This window comes from Bos grunniens, chromosome 26 (assembly GCF_055505025.1).
Source record: "Bos grunniens cultivar Pamir isolate PY7600 chromosome 26, Bosgru_T2T1.0, whole genome shotgun sequence".
Taxonomy (NCBI): domain Eukaryota; kingdom Metazoa; phylum Chordata; class Mammalia; order Artiodactyla; family Bovidae; genus Bos; species Bos grunniens.
This window is the reverse complement of record NC_141190.1, coordinates 36,961,119-36,985,347: the sequence shown is the minus strand read 5'-3', so window position 1 is coordinate 36,985,347 and position 24,229 is coordinate 36,961,119. Positions and strand designations below refer to the sequence as shown.

At 43.7% G+C, this 24,229-nt stretch overlaps 1 protein-coding gene across 1 annotated transcript in view; it reads left to right on the top strand.

Moving 5' to 3' along the window:
- HSPA12A (heat shock protein family A (Hsp70) member 12A) overlaps positions 1–24,229 on the top strand; it is a 173,316-nt gene that overhangs the window by 554 nt on the left and 148,533 nt on the right. The window contains exon 2 of the mRNA XM_086377089.1: positions 13,638–13,725. Within this exon, the coding sequence (XP_086233215.1) occupies positions 13,638–13,725 (88 nt within the window). The remainder of the gene's footprint in view (positions 1–13,637; positions 13,726–24,229) is intronic.

Below are 24,229 nucleotides of genomic sequence, written 5' to 3'. Positions count from 1 at the left end.
TCCCCACTTTCCCCCTCGTTACTCGCGATCAGGGAGCTCCTCCGAGCGGCGGCCTGTGCCGGCCCCCTCTCCTGGGGAGGTTGTAAGAACGCTGGGTGTCCTTCCCTAAGCTGTGGAGGACTCCGCCATTGGTTCGTTAGGCTGATGTTTACCTGCCCTGAGACGAGCAGGGTGCTGGCTGTGGATACCGCGATGTCCAACAGAGAACCGGCTACTCGCCCTCCTCTGGGAGATTAGTGAGGTGAAATTTTACCGTAGAAGGAAGAACAGTGTGGTCCCCCCCAAATTTGGGATGCACCTTTAGGACTGGGCCTAGGGTGGAGGTGTTATAGGCAAGACTTGAGGAAGGAAGCAGGAATGAATAACTGTCATTGGGTCATGTTCCTTCTCCAGAACCTTCTTAAGAGGCTGCCTGCGTCCTGCCCCTTCTAAATCCAGACTGCCTGCTTGGCTTCATTACACCTACCAGGTGTCACGTGCACTTATACAGCTTCTTAATGTGCGCCCTCTATTCTAGATTCTTCTGCTGCAGATAAGGGCTGAGATGGACCCGGTGTCCTTGTTCCCCTCTGTCCTTGTTCCTGGCCTAAGCAGACCATTCAAAACATTCATGCTGCACTTTTGCTCATCTGGAAAACAATCTTAACTACTCTGCTACTAACTACTAACTAATTTTAACTATTCTAACTCACAAGTCAGTTAGAATAAAATGAGAAAGTGAGAAAACACTTTGAAACAAGATAGTTATTTTCAGTAGAGTAAAAATACTAATTTTTGTTTGTATAAAAATAAAGTGATTCTATAAATACTGTTAAGGAACCCAGAGGTGTACCTCCTTCTGAACTCTGGGTGTTTTGTCCAGTTCTCTAGTGCAGGAGTCCCCAACCTCTGGTATCCAATTCCTGATGATCTGTGGTGGAGCTGAGACAGTAATAATTGAAACAAAGTGCACAATAAGTGTGATGTGCTTGAATCACCCCAAAACCATCCCCCCACCTCCAGTCTGTGAAAAAATTGTCTTCCACAAAACCCTTCCCTGGTGCAAAAAGTTTGGGGACTGCTGCTAACGGAACATCTCACTTTCTGGGTTGGGATTGATGGTCATGGGCCTACCTTGTCCTTGGTAAGATGGAAATCCTTCCATGGTGGAGCCAAGTCTGAGTCATCTTCACAAGTACAGCAGAGCCTGGGCCTCCCACAGGGACAGAACATGTCCTCTGCCGAACAGGTGTTGAGGGAAGTTTTATTCAAAATAAGCCAGTTGCTGTTGCTGCTGTTTCCATTCCTCCATACACCTTTCCTCACATCTCTTTAGATAGAAGCCTCCCACTTCTCTCATGCACCCATCCTTTAATTCCTGTTGAGTCCCACATCTTCAAAAAAGCCATGCCCCACACTTTAGCTCTCACTGTGGCTAGCCCTTCCTTTCTTCTGAACTCCTTCCCTGCTTGCAGTGTGGGCCACAGAGTTCAGCCCTCAGGGATGTCTTGACTCATGTGATGTCTTACTGGAAGATTGGAAGCATCCTGGGCTGGGACCATGATGTCTCAGAGCCTTCCCTCTATGACCTACTGGCCTATTAATTTTTTGAGGACAGGGACTTGTTTTGTCTTGTTCACTAAGATATTCAGTAAATGTGTTGAATGAATAGATGTATTTTACACATAATAAACACTTAACTCATAAAGGTTTTGTGGTTAATGGGTGAGTAATGAGTACACCAGGCTGGCTTGAGCAAAGTCTCTATTTTCAGGAACAATGAGAAATATGAATGGAAAAGTAGTCTGAGGTGAGATCATGAAGGAACTGGAATACCATTCTGTAAGAGTGGGGAGCACCCCCAACCTTGTAAATATAGACTGGGCAAGATGGAAGTGGTGTTGGAGAAGGTTAACTGGCAGCAGTTGGGTGGGCTTAGTGAGTGAGTGGTTATTAAAAAAGAACATAGATGTAAGAGCCTAAACAGTAATGGTAGCAATGGGAAAAGAAGGATGAGATAGGTAATAGGAAGGGAGGATGAAAATCCCTGAGTGGTTGGATGTAAGGTTGGGGAACCAAATATGACTCCAGAGGATAACTTGTAGAATTCTTTTTTGGTTGACAGAAACGTGGTAAGTGAGAAAGTGATCTGGTTTTGATGAAGGGAACATGGTGCATTTGGTTTTAGATGTGTGGAGCTTGGGGTATCCCAGAGGAAACGAAGGACTGACGGTGCAGATGGAAGGCATCCACAAAGAATTTACAGTTGAATAAGAATAGATAAATCCTCTGGAAGGAAAAGAGAAACCAATCATCTTGAACTCAGGACCTAAATATTCAGGAATGAATTCATCTAAGACAGGGGGAACAAACGAAAAAGACTTAGAGAAAAAAAGAAAAAAGTGCACATCCTAGAGTCTAGTGCAGAAAATTTTGGGACTCTGTTAGATGTGTGTGTTCATATGCATGGATTAAAGTCTAAAAACATATACATTTGCATGTTAATTATGTCATCCTTAGGTGATGGGGTATCTTACTTTCTCCTTTTGTATATTGGTAGTATCTGATTTCCCTGAAATGAGTGTATCATTTCTGTCACTTTGAAGCGTTACGTTAAAAATATTTGAGAGGAAGATATTAGATCAAATGTTGCAGGAGAATTGAAGACAAAAAAGATGTTTTTAGAAACTCAGTTCTTCCCTTATGGATCATTCCATCTTCTCAAATAAAAACTACAGGCAGGCTTAATAAGTAAGTAAATCTGCCTCCTTGTTTGCTTCCCTCATTCACTCAATCAGCTGATATTTAATGCTTACCATGTGTCAGGCACTGTTCTAGGCCCTGGAGGAAACACAGTGAATAAAGTGGGTAACATTTCTTCTCTTTGTGCCACTTACGTTCTGTTGGCACTTCAGTAGCACTTACACCCTAGTGAACCACTGGGACACTGAACTGAAATAATAATAGATGTGAAAGCATTTTGAAAAGTTGGTATGCTGGGGGTCTAATAGCCTATTGGTGTTGACAGATCCAGAATAAATACAATTATTATTCATGAATATTCCAATTTTCTTCTTTTCCATAGATATTAGAAATATTAGGGTTATAGCTGTAAAATACATTTATGCAGATATATGTGTTATAGACTTAACACATGTCTTGTGCCAGTACCTTGGTGACTATTTCTGTTTCATCTTGAGACTAAATGTCCAAGGGCACTTACAGAGCATCAGAACTTGAAAAAGATTGAGCGCGGCTCACCCTAAAGATGTAAACTGGGGAATACATGAGGGGAGGGAAATGAAGGGAAGGAAAAGCTCAGGTGATGTAGAACGTTCTGGGACATATCCAGCAAAAAAGGGTAGAACTATACTCTCCTCTTTTAGAGAATGGGGCACCTGCCCCATTGTTACATTTTCCTCATTGGAAAGGATGGACAGTGTGGGACAAGGACCATTTGTCTGGGAATTAGAAAACTCAGATTGGAGTCCCAGTGATCTCCAAGATCTTCTGGGACTTCATGAATGAAATGAGAGTGTTGGGCTAGATCAGTGTTTCCTAACCTTTTTCATTATGGAGACTCCTTTTAAACAACAACAAAAAATTGAGACAGCCCCCTCCCCCTCCACAGTCCATGTAACAGTGGCTGTGACTGTCATAGTGTCTATGAATTCAGTGGTCCCTCTAGAGGCATTTGTATATCATTCATGGAAGTTTTGTACCTATGACAAAAATACATTTACAGGCAAGCCATTCTTCAGTGTCGGGGGTATGTTTGGTGTGCGTTTGGAATTACAGGCCACTTGCCCACATCCATGGGTTTCTCACGGACCTTGATTGAGTGAGAAGCACTGACCTGGGTCTCTTCATCTCAGATCTGTACTACTTATAGCTCTGAGTCAAGATAAAATACCAGGACTTGTTAGTCTGTTCCTATCTGCTAATTGAAGATCCTTTGTAGAAGAAATTAATCATTTTTAAGTCTGCATTTCAAAAAGATTTTCTAAGCTATGTCAGACATCACCTAAATGAATGGGGATGAATAAAGATGTATTTGTTCATTTTTCCTTAATCCTTTCCAACACCTTTATATAAATTAGAACCTGTTTGCCATGACTTTAATCTTCAAAAGTGATTATTTAGATGTTATTTCAGGGTTGCTATCAAGTGCTTATTAATTCTTCTTTCCTGCAGTTCCCATCTGTGTGGAATATAATTTTTCATAGGGAACTAATGAACATGATTGCAGGTGCCTTCAATCATAGAATCATAGAAGCTGGAGACAGAATAGATGGAGATAGAATAGATGGAGATGCATTTTCCTCATCTAGAAAATGGGACTAATAATGTAACCCTTCCTTACCCATTTGTCATGAATGAGAAATATGATTGCCAAGCTAAGTGCAATATAAATAACTGTAAATGAAATGCTAAGTAATAAAAGTAGGAATGATTTGACTAATAAAAAATGTTTTTCCTAACTCAGTTTTTCATTACTGATGCCTCCTGGCAGTAGTCATTTCCAGTGTAATAGTACTAACAACAAAACCACAAAAACCAGAAGCAACTATCATTGATGGATCACTTTTATATGCCTGGGTCTTTCCTTTCATCATCCCATTGAATCTGCACAACAGTCACAAAAGGTAAGTGATTGGCCCCAGGTTACACAGTCAATAAAGAGCAGACATGGAATTTGAACCAAGGTCTGGCTGACTCCAGCGCCCACACATTTCCTACTGTGCTCTACTGCCTCTCAAATCTAGAACTTTCAGGCAGATTCTGATGCCTTGTGTCATCTTTTGCAAGACTCTTGGCCAACCTCTCTAGAGAAGACAGTTGGGTTCCTCACACTCAGCTTAGAGAAAGGAGCCTGGGCAAAGGTGGTAATCTCTTGATCACTGGTTCTCAGTCAGGGCTATACACTAGAATTACCTGGGGATTCTACTAGATTCTGCCAGGATTTTAGCACCATTAGAATTAAATACCACAAGAAGGATTAGCTATTCTATTCACTGCTGTGGTACTGAAAAATGCTGATGCCTGGTCCCTTAAAATGGAATCTCCAGCAATGGGACCCAAGCATGGGTATTTTCTTTTAATGTGTGATATTAATGTGCAGCCAAGGTTGAGAACCACTGCTCTAAAAGATTTCTTCATGGATTGTGTCATGAAGAGAATGATTACAGCTTTAACCAGGAATGGGTTGATAATGGATGCTGCCAAGACGATCTGGAAGTATTGGGTCTTGAGTCAGACCCCATGGGTTCAAGTCCTGGTTCTTCCAGTTGCCAGCTGTGTGACCTTGTACAAGTTACTTAACTTCTCTGAGCCCATTTTTCCCCATTGACAAGTATTTTCAACAGAATTACTATGATTTAAATTTAAAAATCCATGTGACCTTCTTCCTGCTGTGCCCTAATTGTAGTAAATGATGTCATTATTACCAAAGAAATTAAGGAAAAGGAAAATGTAGCATTTTTTGCAGTTTGGTGGTATTGTCTGAAAACCTTCATTTAGCTTTGTACTGGAATTCAGATGGAATTGAATTAAATGATAAGGGACCCCCCCCTTTAGAACAATATTAGTGGCCTTTAAACCTTAACCATTTTCACAAAATTACAAAGTTGATGTGTTATTTCTCTCTTGCTTCCCAAGTGTAGCAGGAAGCTGGAGTCATAGTCATAAAGTGAGTGTTCAAAACTGGCATCTTGTCAAAGGCTGTTTTCGATTCAGCCTTCTGGTCGTTTGTTCAAAGGGCTTTGACACAAGACCAAAAGATCCTGTTGGAGATGCTGCTGCTGGCAGTTTAATTGGTATTTTTCAGGGTGTAGACACACGATTTCTATATAGGCAGAATGAAACTGGAAACAGGGCAATTAATCCAGAGAGTTCAGACTGTAAGGAGAAAAGGAAAAAATTAGGCAAAAGAAATTCTTTTAAGCAAGCTATTTTGCCATTTTTAAATAGATACTTTTTAACTTTATAGAAATAGATACAACTTAAAGAGTATTTTTGTGACATAATTACGGGGCTCACAAAGCAAAATGAATGCATATAAAATATCCAACAAAGGCCAGGTTTTCTAATTTGTACTTTTTTTAATATGAAAGGGGCAAAATAAATGTAGTAATTGCATTTATTATGAACAAAGAAAAAGTTAAATGTATTTTCCACATAGGGGGCAGCAAAGAAGAGAGGAATCCTGGTTAAGAGGACCAGTTAGATGTTTTATCAAATTATAGCTAAAAATGTTTTCTCTTACTACTGGCACAAATATTGACTGGGTTTGTCTCTTGGCCCCTGAGAGTTGTCAGCCTGCATATTTTGATGTTCTAGATTCTGCTTCAGAGGAATTATTTCATATTAGTAAAATCAAAAGACTGTCTGTTCCTTTGTAATTGATGATTTCTACAGGCCTGGTCATGAATCTCATGCTAATGTTAAACCTTCAAAAAATTATTTGGAAGATTTGAAAAATTCACTTGTCAAAAATTTAGGATTTGACTCTTTATATTTATTATTGGCAAAATGCAGGATTGTTGTTCGTGTTGTTTTCTCTTTTTATTCCTTGATTTGCCTTTTTTTCTCATATTTGAGAAGTTTGAGTTCTTTGAATATTAAAAAAATAAATACCGGCATAGATGCGATGAAAATTATTTCTTGAAGAATTGTGACTTGGAGTAAATTCCCATGAATTTTTAGTGAATAAAATAGGCAAATTCCTCAATACTGATTTAAGTACATCTCTTTCATATATGACAATCATATGTAAATTTTTATCATTGGTCTCCAAAGTTATTTAAGGAGACAGTTGCAAATGATTCTTTAATGCAGATCTAATGTGTTAGATGCAATTCCTGTACAGTTTTTTTTTTAAATGTAATTGTGCTGTATATTAGCAAGGGGTAATGGATCCTGTTTTTAATTAAGTAATACAATTATTACATTTTGTGATTGTGCATTCAGTACCTTAGGAGGATATTATAGAAAGGGAAGTAGTAATCATCAGTATCAGTTTTTCAGAAAAGCAAATACTGTTTCCATTAATACTTGAAGGAGAGACGTAGTATGGTGAAAAATTAAAATATTATTTCTAAAATGGAGGGAATTTTAATACATCATTAGTGATGCCTATCTTTGCCTTGGGCTATAGTCAGCATAAGTATATTTTAAATGCTATACAATTGGGGAAAGAAGGAAAAGAAACATGCAAGAGAATCTAACACAGTAATACTCAGACAGAAATAAAGAGCTGAGGTGTATTAGGGTGATTTTGTATGATGGTATTTGAATTTGAAATAAGTAATTGAGGCAAAAGTAAGGTTTGGAATAGAAGTATCAGGGTGCCCACTGGTGTCCATTTCTTTTTGTGTGCAGAGATGCAGCCAAAAGCAGGATCGAGAGTAATCCGGGGTCCACCCTCTCCTCGGCTCCCAGAAGGAGCTGCACTTATTCAAAGGCTACTGTTACACTGTTGTAAGAATGTGAGTTGATTTGTGACCAACAGAGTGACTTAATATGTCCCTGAGCTTTTCTAAGGTACCATCTCTCCCAAAGTTCATGGCCATATATTTGTATGACCTTTGTGGGAATTTGAAAATGAAGAAGATTGTGAAATGAACTCACAAGGCAGGGAATTTCACAGAGAAGAGCCATCTCGGTTAACTGTAGATGTCTGTACCTTCTAAACAATTTTTCTACCTCTAAAATTTTAAAATTAGAGTCCCTGTTTGAGAGAGCTAGTACCAGATTTCTTTTTGGGGTATAAAATTATTCCTTGCCAGCACTTACTGGAATTTTTATTCACTTGTGGGTTTGACCTGAACTTTGGTTGCCTAATCACAACTGCTTTCTTTTCTTTATAGCCAAGCTGACAGGATATACGGGAAAAATAAAATTTCTGTGCTTGTTCTGAGCATACAAAATCAAAGGCTGTCTTTTGTAGGGTAAGACTCAAAGAGTATGTTTTATAGCATAAGAACAAAAATAAAGCTTTTAATGTATGATATTTGAAATAGGTGTTTATCAGTTTATAAGCTTAGAATGAATATTGTCCTAAGTATCATTTATTACTTTACTGAAAATAGAGTCGTTTTGAATTCTTAACTATGACCATCGATAGAAAAAATATAAACATACAGATATCCAATTAATATTTTTTTCTGTATATTTCTCATAAGCCTGATGTTAGAAAATTCGTTTTCTTTTTTGGGGGATAATTACAAATCTAAAAAAGCAAAAATGCAATCAAAATGAAGAATTCAAAAGTATAAGCTCTCTTTTCATTTATATTTGCAATAGACTTTTTGTCTCCAAGTATTATTTGTCCTATGAGAATGAAAGGAATCACCACGTGTGTTTTTTTTCTTAACTAGAAAGATAACCATTTTACCTTCCCCTGTGTCTGTTGCCTAGGTTTGATTGTGACTCACCAGGGGATGCCTTGAACTTTTCGCACTCTTTTCCCAGCCCTGATGCTAAGATAAAAATACACTACCCTATTTGACATAAAACCAGACCCTGGCTGGTAGACCAGAGACCATCACACACACACACACACGTCTATACCCTCTGGGGTAAAGGCTCAGCTGCCACCTCTGAGTCAGCCTGCATGATTTTTATGTTTATGAGCAACTCACCTTGCTCTCCAAATTTAGACTTTAGGACTGTACACCTCACCCCATCCTCTCTCATCCATTTTTGACAAAACGCATAGCTAAAATTTTAGTTTTTTTTTTTTAATGAACTAGTCCTGTGGGTCCGTCATACTTGTGTTGATGACTAATGTGTGTCTATTTCCAGTAGATATTTTGTAATAAGCTATAACTCTGAAAGAATATGATGGGAGGAAAGGGGCCATGATCCTGTATCAAACAAACTGGAGAAAACCAGTATGGGAGCACTTAGTGCTTTCTGACTTTTGAAAGGAAGGAAACTTTGCAGCATGGAAATTGTAAGGCGCAAGAAAAGTAGACTCGAGTTTTTCATGGGGGAGGGGAATGAAGTCCCTGCTTGTATAGCTTCTGCGATGTCTGACTTAGTCATGACAAACTGCAGCTGAAGTGTCTCTCTGGATGATCCCATGCATTGAACCAAGGGATAAAAGAATAAAATCTTTTTCTTTCCTTAGCTGGTGGTTCTATATTAATTCAGGAACTATAAAGCAAGTTTCAAATTGACATCCTTTTCTAACTGGAAAGCAAGCATACCTTATATAGAGAATACAAACATTTCAACAGGTACTGTTACCCACTTGCCTGGTGTTAACTTTTTATTTAAGCACAAAAGGTCTTAACATTTCTGTGCGTTAACTTTTAGTGGGTGTAATCCGTGAACACTGAGTAAATAAAGGGCTCAGGCTGAGAAGCCTGTGGCTTTCATTGCGAAAGTAAATTTACAGAATCTGATTATGAAGCATGTTAGGTCTTCCCTTTCAGAACAGTAAGCATGTACCTTTCATCGGATTGGTGTGCATAGACATAGAGATGATGTAGCACTTTAAAATGCATTCTTTTTCCTTTTTCTTTTTTTAAACACAAGTCTGGGAATTCCCTGGCAGTCCAGTGGTTAGGACTCTGCACCTTGACTGTAGAGACCCAGGTTCCATCGTCCCTGGTTGGGGAATTAAGATCTCAGAAGCCGCATGGCACATCTAAAAGCAAAAGAAACAACCCCTCCCCAAACGAAAAAGCAAAACAAACACATGCCAAACATCTCGACAAACTCTCTTTAGTATGAAGTTCAAACGCATGTAACCCAAGGTTAAGTTCTACCCTGTAAAGTCAGGTGGTTTAACATGTGCTGTGAAGATCTACATGAGAAATAGGACGTGCAGCCCCGTTTTGTTGTCTCTGAACTTTGGAATTCTATGCAGACCTCTTGCAGCGAAGATGCAAAAGTGAAACCAGTCCTGGCTTTGGGCAGATCTGATATTCATTCCCTGATGATGCACTGGTTTGGCTTATTTTCTTCCTTTTCAAATATTCTTTCTCTTCCCCCTTCCAGAAATATGGTGAACCAGTGTCAACAGTGTCCATACAGGCTCCCACTCCAGGAGTTCACATAGAGGACACCAGGCAGGGCATCAGCCACTGGCCAGCCACCCTCCCACTCCCCCCACCCCCCACCATGAACGCCACCCTCCCAGCACTATTCTCCTCCTGTGCTTTACATATCTGGGATCTGGCCTTGATGGTTCAGGTCCTCCTGGTCTTGGCCTCAGGGCCTTACTTAACTCAACCCACTTTTCCTCTTGTCTTGACTGCCTGTCTAATAGGCAGAGCGGCTAGAAATAACTGTGTGACCGTGTTTTGTGTTCATCTCACTATTTGCCATGATAGGAATCATTCTTATAGATAAGTAAATCACAGAGCCGGGCAGAGCGTCCACCCCTTCATTTTACAAACCTCCCTCCCCCCAAAAAGAAAAAGACCTTCCCTTATAAAAAGCACACAGAAAAAATAAATTCCTGTTGTTGGTGAAAGATTCTGAACGTAATTCTTCTTATGCAGGAATCAGTTTATTTAATGGGTTTAAACATAAAGAGTTTTAAATTTTTCTTCATCATATGCGTAAAGGGAAAACACCTTTTATTATATATATAATGCATTTTGGTGTAATATGTGTAATTGCCCTAGTATCATGTAAATTCTGACAATATTAAAAGATTTAAAAGTCTAAAATCCAGACTTCCAAGAAAAAAATGTTGTACCTGTTTATAGTTATGAAGCTTGTACCACGACTTTTTAGAGGGTTTAGATGTAAAAAGTTCTATGGCTTTCTTCAGATTTATACCTTCAAAATGACCTTTTTATAGCCGAGTTCCCTATATTCTTTCAAGTAAGCAGGCAGATGTTTTTGCCTTTTTTTTTTTTTAAGTACAATAAGAAGTATGTCTTCTGCCCTTCATCAGCTACAAAAAATACTCATGGCTCATCCAGTTGGAAGGTGATTCACCTGAAGCTTGGTTCCCAAATTAGTAACTGGGCAGCATCTCATTTAGCAAGTGGTGCTGCCCACCAACTGAGGGGGAAAAAAATAACTCCATCTCTCTCTCTTACTTAGATATAAACTTAGGCTTTCACTTGTCAGAGGAAAATGAAACCATCACTAACCACTGTTTATTTCGCTGGCAGCTTCACGCCTACGACAAAGTAATTTTTCCCCAGATGAATTACTCGCTTACTCTGGTGCGGCAATGACTAATAAAGTTATTTATGAAAACTCCTTAAGCGTGTGGTCCCCGTTCCCACAGTGTGTCACTGCTGCCGCCAAGTGACAGTTCTGGAGAAAAATCAGCAAATCTTAAGCCATTAGAGAATCGATTCCTCTTTCCAAGCGAAGGCCCCTGCTACCCCTTGACAGAGAGATTGTCTTCTTAGGTGACAAGAACTGAGAAAGAATGCTCTCCTCAATCAGCTTGACCCACGTGGGCGTCACACCCGGTGGTGCCCCCCTCGCTGGAATTCAGGGCTTCTGAAAAAACAAAGCCAGGGGTGAATCAGAAAACAGTTTCCTGGGCTTCAACGAATATATCCAATATTCAGGTTGAGGCTGTTTTTAGCTCAGTTTGGGTCGTGTCCCACAGTCTCAGGCAAAATCATGCTTCGCTACAGGGAAGGGAAATTATCCTACAGATCCATCCTGCGCACCCAAAACTTGTAACTTTCACAACACGCCAACGCGGGAGGTGGGGTGGGGTTGGCGGGGGGGGGGGGGGGGGCGGGAACCTATGCAAAGATTGTTCTCTTGAGCAACCCCATTCTTGAACTGGGCTAAGAGCTTTTCAATTGCCGTGACATTTTCAGCCAGGGAAGTAGCAGTCGTTGCAGAGCCATGTTTTACGGGCAATTACTTTATATGATCAATGGAGCAATTCTCCTTCCAGAAAGGAACCAAAGAGATCAAGTTAAATCATTAAAGAGAGAAAGAGAGAGCAGGGAGAAAAGGACTCGTCTCATTAGCAGGTGCGGGGCTGAGGGCTCCGCGGCGGCGGTGCACAATGTCGCTGGCCCTTTAAGACAATGGCCGTGCTTCCCCCCCAACACCCACCCTCCGCCCCTCCTCCCCGGTCGCTGTTGACAGGTCTAAACCTCCCTAGCAGCCCATTGTGGCCGCAGTAGGAGGCACCTGCAGAAAATGTGCCAAAACCAGGCAGGGAGCGAGAGCTTTTCAATAAGCTCCGCAGCTGGAGGGACGAAGCAACACCAAACAAGCCGGCGCGGAGCAGGCACGTGATGGGGAAAGGGGTCACCACCAGCCACCTCCTATTGGCTTCCTGCGCACCCGTCGGTTCAATTTGCTGACATCCACTAGCCGGCTTTTCTCTATTTGCTTAATATGCTGAGGTATTTAGCTTAAAAGCACTAAATGCTCCATCACGACGAGCTGCTCTCTCCTTTTCCCATTTACTGTTATTAAGGACATTTTCCCCCATATTTTCTCTCGCTTTCCGCCCCAAAACTAAGATTGTTTTCTTTCGCTCCTCTCTCATGACTACTTACAGGCATTCTCTACCACACGCTGCTGCTGCCCGCTTGATTTTACTCGTTTTTAATTCAGGGACAAGTAATAGTGAAGGTCTCTGCTGCTTTCCTAAAGCGCACGCATCCTGGCTGCCCTAAGCACAGGTCTGGACAGGGCAATTGCGTTTCAACTTAGCAGACCTTTTTTCTGCATCTTCTGAGTACCTTCCCTGAGGGCTTGGCGGTCAAGAATCTGCCTTCAGTGCAGGAGATGAAATGTGGGTTCGATCCCCCAGTCAGGAAGGTCCCCTGGAGGAGGAAATGGCAACCCACTCCAGTATTCTTGCCTGGCAAATCCCATGGACAGAGGAGCCTGCAGGCCCCAGTCCATGCGGGTGACAAAAGAGTTGGACTCGACTGAAGGACTTAACAGCAAACAACTGTGTACCTACCACTGTCCTTGGGGCTTTCGAAAGCCAGACGTGAACAAGACCACGCTCCCCTTCTTGTACTGTTTAAGGATCCAGCAGAGAGAGGAAGTGGCTAATATAGGCCCATTTGTTTTGCACCCATGCACTTTTCTCTGTGGTACTGGGTTGGCCCAAAAGTTGGCTGGGATTTTTCCATAACGTCTTAAGGAAAAAATCAACAAGTTTGGGGCTAACTGGATACTTGCAGCCCTTTTGAGAATAGGCAGAAGTGGAGGTGGGGTAGGGAGGGACCTGGGAGGTGCTGGTGGTGCTGTGGCTTTGTGGAGCCTGCCTTGTGAGTCGAGAGGACAGACTGGCAATGTCAAATCTCCAAGGTAAATGATAGATGAGGACCTCGATTTTGGCAGCTCCTAAGCGTCCGAACTCCTTACTTTCACTCACCACTTTCCAGTTCTCATGATATTTCCATGTTGTTGTTTTTTTCCCCTCACTTGAAGTAGTAAGGCATTATCTCTATCTTACAGATGAAAACATCTGAGATTCAGGGCAAAGCACCTTGCCCAGGGCCCCACAAGGAATAGGTGGTAAGTCAAAGGCCCACAGCAACTGCGCCCCTGCCCTCTTGCCCCCAAACTGCGGCTTCCCTTCTACCCCGGGCTGCCTCTCAGTCTGTCTGCCCCCCTGAGCACACAGTTTGAGAGCAGCCTGGAGGAACCCGAAGTGATGTGTTCACGGTGTAACTCTCTTCCCCCTCCTACAGATGGAGAGTGTTGGCGTGTACAGATTCTGTGGGTGTACAGCAAAGAACAAAATGAAGTGTGATTCCAGGTGGGAGATGACCGCTTCAGGTAGGAAATGAGCTGATATGTGTAAGTATCAAACGCGTCTGAAGTGGTCACCCCCAGGACGCCATTCCTTTAGAGAGGGCCGAGGTACTTGTACATCTGTGCACACGTCGTCCTAAGGTATTTGCTAAATCGTGGCTTGCTCAGAGTGGCTTGTTCAGAATCCCAACATGTGGTGAGAGGTATGAGAGAAAGAGGATCTCAGGCACTCGGCTCGTGAAGTCATTTCCCACCTACCCGAAGCCCAGGGTGGTCGGGGCCCACGCTCACAAGCACAGCTCGTGGAGTGGGACTTAACGTCCGTGTAGCCCGCCTGGTGTACACCAGCCCCCTGCTCTCTGGGCACCGGGCTAAGGCAGGAAGAGATGGTCTCTCCCCTCAGCCAAGCTTGTTTATGCTTTAACACGTCTCTCCTCTCAGAGGACTGGTCTTCTTCCTTCTTCTCCAGTGCACCCCCCCCACCCCACCCAATTCTGGAGAAAACAAGCAGACTATTCATGTAACAAGAGAAAGAGTGAGCAGGGAAGGGGGGAGAGATGCCACCGACAAACTCCATTGAAAGCCGCTGGCTGTTCATTTACATTCACACTTTTAAAAAATGTTAACTAATGATGTTAAATGGTTTGCCAAAGGTCCTGGCAGGTCAGTTGTAGAAGTGTCATTTCTGCCTAATTAGGGCTCTTGTGGCTGCCCGGGGCCTCCCAGTGCAACTGGTGACAAGCCGAGAGCTGACAGCTTCAATTGATGCCAATAGGAAGGTTGGGCCGGTCATGTTTTCCAACTCAGCCAGGTGTTTGCTGAATGGGGGAGGGGGCCTGGCGAGATCTGAGCGCTTCTATGATCCTTTTTCTTTCAGGGCTCCCTCCCAAGTCCTTCCCCTTTGCCTGTCTTGTCTTGTGTCAAGGTCAAGAATGGGCTTTGCTAAATCAGCAGTTTGGGTTATCTCTGGGAGGTCATTAGCAATCCCCAGCCCAGACATTTCAAGTGGTCTCAGACCCCCGATGCTAGATATTTTTTTTCTCCCTAAAAAATCAGAGGGTAGGGAAAGAAAAGTTTTAGGTGAAAAACAATAGTAGGAGAAAACAAAACAAAGCAAAAAAGACCCAGAAAGCTCTGCAGAGCCATCAAAGCATTAAGCTTCTGAAGACATTCATTGTAATACAATTCCTTGAGGAGAAAACAGCTAAAGCATCAGTGCTTTAATCAATGCCTTTAACCTTTCACTGAAGAAAAGACAACAGTGAAAAACCCTAACCTGTTCCACTGGATATAGAGAACCTGGCACATAGAAGGAGCTGAATAAATAATTTATTGTTTGATTTTTCAGGAGAAAAACCACTGTCTGAGAAGCAAAGAGTAATTGATAGAGATCCTGCTATTTCACATGCTTACTTTCATTGTTTCTACAGCGCTCTTTGAATTTCTTAGTTGACCATGAAATACGTGCTAAGTTGATGTACCACATGATGGGGTGATATGATTATCTTATTTTTTGTTTTTTCTTTCCTTTTTTTTTTTTAACAACTTAAATCAAGCAAAATACCACTGGTGCTGGAGCCCTGGGCTACAGCATCTATGACACAAAAAGGCAGTTGAGTAACAGGAATAGAACAGCAGTGTCTAGAATTTGGAGTTGACACCCTGGCCGATTTGTGCCTGAATTCAACCTACTAGCACTTGAGTGTGTGCGCATGCACACACACACACACACACACACACACACACACACACACACACACACACTAACTGAGCCTATTAGCAGGCCTGGTAAACAAGGAATGACTGGAGTAATACATGGGGTTTTGGGAGCAGTGCTGTGTTAAAGAGAAAAACGTGAACTGAAAAAAGCCATGCTTATGAAAATCTAAGACCAGACCCCAGGATTGTAGTTCTAAGAAGGAGATGGGAGATTCGGGTGATGGGTGTCTGAAACTTCAAGTTTGCAGCTTCCTTTCTTCACACAATGATGACTTTCCCACCTGCTGCTCCTGTTTTCTCTAACGTGGGCCAGTGAAAAGTAGGGCCAGAAAAAACAGACTGTTTATTGGTTTTATCAAGGAGTGTTGTGAAAATAAAGGAGACAGTGTACTGAGCACACCGAGGGCGATACCTGGCATATATCAGGTGCTGGATGGCGCTAAGTCCCCTCCCTGCTGTCCCAGGTTCTTCTTGGTTGGAGACCATGTGGAGCAGTTCTGTGGTGTCAAGCTATTTTCTCAATACCCAGGACACATTTGAACAAAGAGAATTAATAGACTTGACTAATAGGCTGACCTCATGAATGGTGAATGAGCAGATGAATCTAGATGTTTTTCAACCAGGTTAGTTGCCTGTCTCACACTTTCCCTCCAGGGACCACCTTTGTCACTGAAAAAAGAAAAAGTGAAAGTGTTAGTCGCTCAGTCGTGTCTGACTCTCTGCAATCCCCATGGACTGTAGCCTGCCAGCCTCCTCTGTTTATGGAATTTCCCAGGCAAGAATACTGGAGGGGGTTGCCATTCTGTCCTCCAGGGGATCTTCCCGACCTAGGGATCGAAGCCGGGTGTCCTGCATTGCAGGTGAATTTTTTTCCATCTGAGCCCTCACGGAAGCCCCCTTTGTCACTAATTTCCCTTAAAAGACCCACTTTGCATTTTGTCCGTCCATGTTGTGCCGCAGCACATGCTGTTTCTCCTCCTCTTCAGCAGCTTCCTGTGTTTCCTTGCACCGCTTCTATCCTGGGATGTGGTTCCGCTTCTGGCCCCAGTACTGACCCTTGTCTGTGCTTTGCCTCCTGCATCTGCCTGTGAATTACAAGGAGTCCTCTGGCATTAATATCTCCCGACTGTATACATGATAACTGATCATTACAGTGGCGACTCTGGAAAACTGGAATTATGTTCAGCTATATCTGGGGCTTCCCAGGTGGCACTAGTGGTAAAGAACCCACCTGCCAATGCAGGAGACATAAGAGATGCAAGTTCAGTCCCTGGGTCAGGAAGATCCCCTGGAGAAGGAAATGGCGACTACTCCAGTATTGTTGCCCATGAACAGAGGAGCCTGGTGGGCTACACTCCAAGGGGTTGCAGAGAGTCGGACACAACTGAAGCAACTTATCACTCACAGATATCACCTAAGCCTTTCTGAAAGGCAAATCTGATTTTGTTTTTCCATTGTTTTCTTTGACCTTAAACACTTACTCTGGTTGTCCTGATGTACTGGCAGTTCTATCGACATTTCAGGATGCTTCAAGCCTCAGGGCCTTTGAACAGATTCTTCTTTATCCTTAGAATCCTTTCTCCCTCTTCTTTGCCTGTCCAAACACCTGCTCATTGTGCTACCTCCTCCACCAAGCTTCTCCTGGCACCCCTATGTTAGATTGCCCTTTCTCTCTTTTGCATCCCCCTGCAGGGTCTCACATTCTTCTCAGTAATCATAGTGTAATCATGGTTCAGTTCAGTTCAGTTCAGTCGCTCAGTCCTGTCCCACTCTTTGCGACGCCATGAACCGCAGCACGCCAGGCCTCCCTGTCCGTCACCAACTCCCGGAGTCCACCCAAACCCATGTCCATTGAGTCGGTGATGCCATCCAACCATCTCATCCTCTGTCGTCCCCTTCTCCTCCTGCCCTCAATCTTTCCCAGCATCAGGGTCTTTTCAGATGAGTCAGCTCTTCGCATGAGGTGGCCAAAGTATTGGAGTTCCAGCTTCAGCATCAGTCCTTCCAATGACTGCCCAGGACTGATCTCCTTTAGGATGGACTGGTTGAATCTCCTTGCAGTCCAAGGGACTCTCAAGAGTCTTCTCCAACACCACAGTTCAAAAGCATCATGGTACAAGTTCCCTTTTATTGAGGGCCTTCTGTTTGCCAGCTAAGTGTAAGTCTTGCTGTTGTAGGTAGGTGCTCACTACCGATGAGGACATCAAGGTGCATGTTTAAGGTCACACGCCTTGAAAGAGGCCTGGAGCACACGCACTAACCACCTTTCACCTAGAACCACCCATGTACACTGCCTCCCATCATAAGTAGCCGCCATGCTGATAAGCCTGGCTGTGTGGTTTCAGTTTTCTCCTCTCTGGATGGTGAGGCCCTGGAGGGTGGTGACACTTGTCAAATCACTTGATGTTGTGGTGCTTAGCATAGGGCCAGCACATGGCAGAGACATGAATTGTCTCTTGTGGTCTACCCAGGGCTTAACGAGAGCCTCTTTTAAGGAAGGAGTTTTAGGCTAGGCGGAAGGTGCTATAAGGTCAAGGAGGTTGGGGCCCTGAAGGCCAACTTTGCCCAGGATCAGCCATGCACAGCAGTGTTCTTCATGTCTGTCTACAGAGGACAAGGAATGAACAATTATTCTGTATTTCATGTTCCGCAAGGCTTCCTGAGAGAGCCCTGTTTTTCACATGGAACTACCAAGTCATTTGGGCTTCTGCAGTGACTCAGCAATAAAGAATCTTCCTGCAATGAAGGAGAGGCAGGGGTAACGGGTTCGATCCCTGGGTGGGGAAGATCCCCTGGAGGAGGGCATGGCAGCCCACTCCAGTATTTTGCCTGGAAAATCCCCTGGGCAGAGGACCCTGGTGGGCCTCTGGGATCCATGGGGTCACAAAGAGTTGGAGATGACTGAGGGAATGAGCATGCATGCACCAGGGCATTTGGCCAAGAATTTATGCTTGTTTGAACTCTTCAGAAAGAACTCCCCATTGAAGCACACCAAATTTAGAAATGGGCTTTCCTTTTACAAATATGTGCATGTAAGTTCTCATTCCTGCTCTTCATTTGATTTCTTTTTGCTTCTGTAATCTCTCCTGTCTTGAAAAGGGACTTTTTTAGACATACATGTAATACAATGATAAGAATGATACACCCGAGAGAAAGGACTGAAAGGGAACCAAGGCAAAGTCAAAGGTAAATGAGGTCACAGATGCATACCATGAGGTCCTGTGGATTTTGAAAGATGAGCCACAAACGTGTGTCTCAGTTCCTGCACGTCAGCTGGATGGGGAGGGGGGATGAAGTAGGTATCAGCTTGGCTTCCAGTGTTTCCCCGTGGGATGCAGAGATATCAGGAACATGAGTTTTCCAGGAAACTGTTTGCATGAGGAACCGGTCATCTCCCAGGAAACCCCAAAGGTAGGGCAGAGTGATGCTTCTCTCAGAGGAGAGGGTCATTTTGAGTATGTCGTGATGTCACTCAGGCTTCCCTGGTGGCTCAGACGGTAAAGTGTCTGCCTGCAATATAGGAGACCCTGACCCAGGAAGATCCCCTGGAGAAGGACATGGCAACCCACTGCAGTACTCTTGCTTGGAAAATTCCATGGATGGAGGAGCCTGGTGGGCTACAGTCCATGGGGTTGCAAACAGTCAGACATGACTGAGCGACTTCACTTTCTTTTCTTTTCTTTGATGCCACTCAGTCTGTCCCTCACCTGCCTACAGCCCAGGCTTAAGCAAACAATGACAGAAGCCCCTCGCTGTCCCACATACCTCCCATTCTGAGAGCAGCGGGGTGCCGGCCCAGCTCCTCACGGTGATGACCCAGCGACGTGGTGGTGGCTCCAGTGATGTGACGGCAGCGGCAGCAGAGGCGGTGAGCCCGGCGCTGGCAGTGTTGGTGGCACTTGCGTGGGGGCGGTGGCACCAGCACTGGCGGTGGCGGTGGCACCAGCACGGGCAGCACCTGTACCAGCAGGAGGTGGCACTACACCTTCCAAGTGGATGCAGCAACATCGCAGCAGCTGCAGGGGCCGGTCAGCTTCAGCCAAGGGGGAGGGGGGTGGCTGGCCGCGGCCCAGAGTGGCTCTGCCTCCCTTGATGAGGGCCCTGCAGCAGCTCCATGGGAGACAGAAGCCTGGACAACAGCAAGGAGGCCCATCCAAGGAGGTATTTGAGGCTCCCCTGGAGGAAGACTTAGGGGCTTCCCAGGTGGCTTAGATGTTAAAGTGTCTGCCTGCAATGTGGGAGACCTGGGTTCAATCCCTGGGTTGGGAAGATCCCTGGAGAAGGAAATGGCAACCCACTCCAATACGCTGGCCTGGAAAACTCCATGGACCGAGAAGCCTGGTAGGCTATACTCCATGGGGGTCACAGAGTCGGACATGACTGAGCGACTTCAGTTCAGTTCAATTGGAGGAAGGCTCTTCCAGTAGCAGGTGGGAATTGGGGCCAAAGAAATGCTGTTAAATGACCCCATTTTTAGCCTTGAAATAGGGTGATCCAGATAGAGACGAGTGACCTTAAGATACAGAGCATTTGTGAGATAAGAACAAAGCACTTGGAGAAGAAAAGCTCAGTTCTTCCTCAGGTGGAAGCTGAGCCCTCATTCATTCATTCATCCAGTGATTCATTCAGCAGGGATCAGTGGAACCTGTGCTGGAGTCTGGACTCAGGTTCCAGGGGATCTGAACGGGCTTTGCCACGTGCTAGTCTGTGATCTTGAGAAGGTTACATGATTCTCTACACCCCAGTTTCTCCATCTGTGACATGAACTGTGAATGATATTACGTATTTGCCTCAGTGGGTTTGAAGAGAATCAGACGCACATGAAATTTTTAGCAGAGCGCCTGGCACCCATTAAGCATCCAATAAGTATGAGCTATGTGAGAGGTTGTGAGATGTTCATCGTCCCTCATTAACTAAAGCAGTATTTGTCCATGTGAAATGCTGCATTACCACCATCTAGGATGCTCTCTGTTATCTGTGGCTGCTGCTTGGTAGAGAGTTTATGGGTGATTCAGCTGACAAATTACTTCTGTTATCTGCCTTTCCCTGGTAGCTTTTTTCCTTGGTAGTTTAGTGACTTCCCTGGTGGCTCAGACGGTAAAGTGTCTGTCTGCAATGTGGAAGACCTGGGTTCAATCCCTAGGTTGGGAAGATCCCCTGGAGAAGGAAATGGCAACCCACTCCAGTACTCTTGCCTGGAAAATCCCATGGATAGAGGAGCCTAGTAGGCTACAGTCCATGGGGTCACAAAGAGTTGGACACAACTGAGCGACTTCACTTTCTTTCTGGTAGCTTAGCTGGTAAAGCAGGGGACCCTGGTTCAGTTCCTGGGTTGGAAAGATCCCCTGGAGGAGAGCATGGCAACCCACTCCAGTATTCTTGCCTGGAGAATCCTCATGGACAGAGAAGCCTGGTGGGCTGCAGTCTATAGGATCACAAAGAGTCGGACACGACCGAGTGACTAAGCATGCACATATCTGCCTTTCAGGACTTTTCTGGAGCACATGAACTATATATGAGACTTCCAACAGCAGGGAAAGAGATCCCAGCTAACCATCTCTTTGGCGCATTACCATGTTCCCTGACTCCTCTGTCCCCCACATGCTTGAACAGTTCCCATGAAGGGAGGTACAGAGGCACTTAGGGCAACTTATCCAATCTGCTGGCAACTCTGACTCTCAGAAGGTTCTCCCTCTCTCTCCACTCTCCCTTTACCCCCAGTGTCTTCAGCTTTTCTTCCTGGAATGTGGTTTTACAGTCTTTTGTCATTCTGAGATCCAGTTTGTTGATATGCCCCCCACTTTAATAATGATATTATTGAGCTACAGTTCACTTACCATACAGTTCACTCATTTAAAGTATACACATGAATGATTTTTAGTGTATCATGGAATTGTACAGCCATCACCAGATCAATTTTAGAGAACTGAGTCTCTCTCAACTCAGACTCTCAGACTGTCTGTTTGTAGTCTCTGATAGTTATGTTTCTTGTTCGTTTGTTCATTTAATAAATACATATTAAGCACTTCATCTATGCCAGGCACAGTGATAAATTCTGGGGAGACGAAGGTGATTGAAAGTCTAGAGGCTCCCTTCATACAGCTGGTAATTCACCGAGTTCTTTAGACTGTAACCCTGTAGTTAAATAAACATGTCGTGATGAGCAGGTGTGCACAGCAAAGATGATGGGGGAGGGGAGTTGGGAGAATGTCCCTAGGAGGTGACAGTTAAGCTGAGACTTGTAAATATGTAGGAGATATTGGGGGTGGGAGGGCAGTGAACAATCCAGAAGGAGGAGCAGAGTCTTCTTGGAGACCACACCGAGCACCTAATTCCCTTTCCACGTTTAGCCCTTAAATATTTGACTATAGCATCTTCTGTTTTATCCCCAGTGTCTTCAGCTTTTCTTCCTGGGATGTGATTTTACAGCCTTTTGTCGTTCTGAGATCCAGTTTGTTGATATGCCCCCTGCTTTAATAGTAATTTTATTGAGCTACAATTCACATACCATACAATTCTTTCATTTAAAGGGTACAGTTCAATGATTTTTAGTGTGTCATGGAATTGTACAACCATCACCAGATCAATTTTAAACCGTTTTTATTACCCCAAAAGGAATCTCCTATTCCCATAGCAGTCAGTCTCCATTCCCCGTCCCCAAACCCCCACCATGGGAAACACCAGTTGTTTTCTGATACTACGAGTTGCCTATTCTGGATACTTCATATCAATGGAATCACACAGGATGTGGCATTTTGAAACTGTTGTTTTTTTTTCATTTAGTGCAATGTTTTTAGGGTTCATCCATATTATAGCATATGCCAGCACTTGACTGTACTTTTTGTTGCTCAGTAATATTGCAATGGCAACCCACTCCTGTACTCTTGCCTGGAGAATCCCATGGACGGAGAAGCCTGGTAGGCTGCAGTCCATGGGGTCACACAGAGTCGGACATGACTGAAGCGACTGAGCAGCAGCAGCAGCAATATTGCATGGTATGGAGAAGCCACGGTCTGTTTATTCATTAGTCAGTCGGTGGGCATTTGAGTTGTTCACTTATTGGTTGTTATGAATAATGCTGATGTGAACATTTACATACATGTTTTTGCACAGATGCATTTTTGACTTTAGTATATACCTTGAGTGGAATTTCTGGATCATGGTAACTCTGTGTTTAACTTTTTGAGATACTGCCAGATTGTTTTCCAAAGCCACTGTACCATTTTATATCTCAACCATCAGTGTATGAGGGTTCTTATTCCCCCACAACCTGGCCAACAGCTGTTAATCTGTCTTTTTGATTATAGTCTTTCTCCTGGATGAAGGCAATGGCACCCCACTCCAGTACTCTTGCCTGGAAAATCCCATGGATGGAGGAGCCTGGTAAGCTGTAGTCCATGGGGTTGCTGAGAGTCGGACATGACTGAGCAACTTCAATTTCACTTTTCACTTTCATTCATTGGAGAAGGAAATGGCAACCCACTCCAGTGTTCTTGCCTGGAGAATCCCAGGGACGGGGGAGCCTGGTGAGCTGCTGTCTATGGGGTCGCACAGAGTCGGACATGACTGAAGTGACTTAGCAGCAGCAGCAAAGTGATATTTCATTGTGTTTTGATTTGCTTTTCATGGATGCTTAATGATAGCATCTTCTCATTTGCTGATTGGTCATTTGTAAAATTTCTTTGGAAAAATGTCTATTCTTATCCTCTGCCCATTTTAGCACTGGGTTATCTTTTTATTATTTATTTGTAAGTGCTCTTTATATATTGGAGAAACAACTTCCTTACACCCGGCTCAGTAGTCCATGCATTCAATCCATAAGTCAGCCTCCCCTGAACTTATCAACTGAATTCATAAATCTTTGACCTGCTTCATTTCTATACAGTCTAATAATCCCATCAAAGAAGGGATTTATCTGACAGAGCTTTTCCTCTGAGTCCCCTGTGGGTCCTAGTGATCTTGGCTTTCTACATGTTCATAAACCATACATCTCCTTTAACAGCTGATCCTGAATCTTTTCTCCCAAACTCACAAGCCAGTTATTCGTTCATTGTAAAAGAATTAACTTCATATGAAGAAATAGAGAATCACAGAGAGTAAAGTCATACTTAAGTGTGGTAAGTGTGGAGGGAAGACTAGAATCCATGGCATATGATGACTTATCCTGAGCCCCCTCCACTCATGATGGAGAAAGTTCATGTGTGGACTGTGGCGGGAGCCAGTGTGAATGTGGGCAGAAACTCAGGAACTCCACATCCTTGGTAAACTTAGATGGACAGCTTCCTGTACCCACAGTGAAGTACTGCTGCTGTGTGTTACACATAGTGATGCAGTTGCCTGAACAAACACCAGTGGATGGGAAGAACATGAATAGGGATCTTTTACCCACAAATAGGAAAAGGAGTACCTCAAGGCTGTATATTGTCACCCTGCTTATTTAACTTATATGCAGAGTACATCATGAGAAACGCTGGACTGGAAGAAGCACAAGCTGGAATCAAGATTGCCGGGAGAAATATCAATAACCTCAGATATGCAGATGACACCACCCTTATGACAGAAAGTGAAGAGGAACTAAAAAGCCTCTTGATGAAAGTGAAAGAGGAGAGTGAAAAAGTCGGCTTAAAGCTCAACATTCAGAAAACGAAGATCATGGCATCTGGTCCCATCACTTCATGGTGAATAGATGGGGAAACAGTGGAAACAGTGTCAGACTTTATTTTGGGGGGCTCCAAAATCACTGCAGATGATGATTGCAGCCATGAAATTAAAAGACGCTTACTCCTTGGAAGGAAAGTTATGACCAACC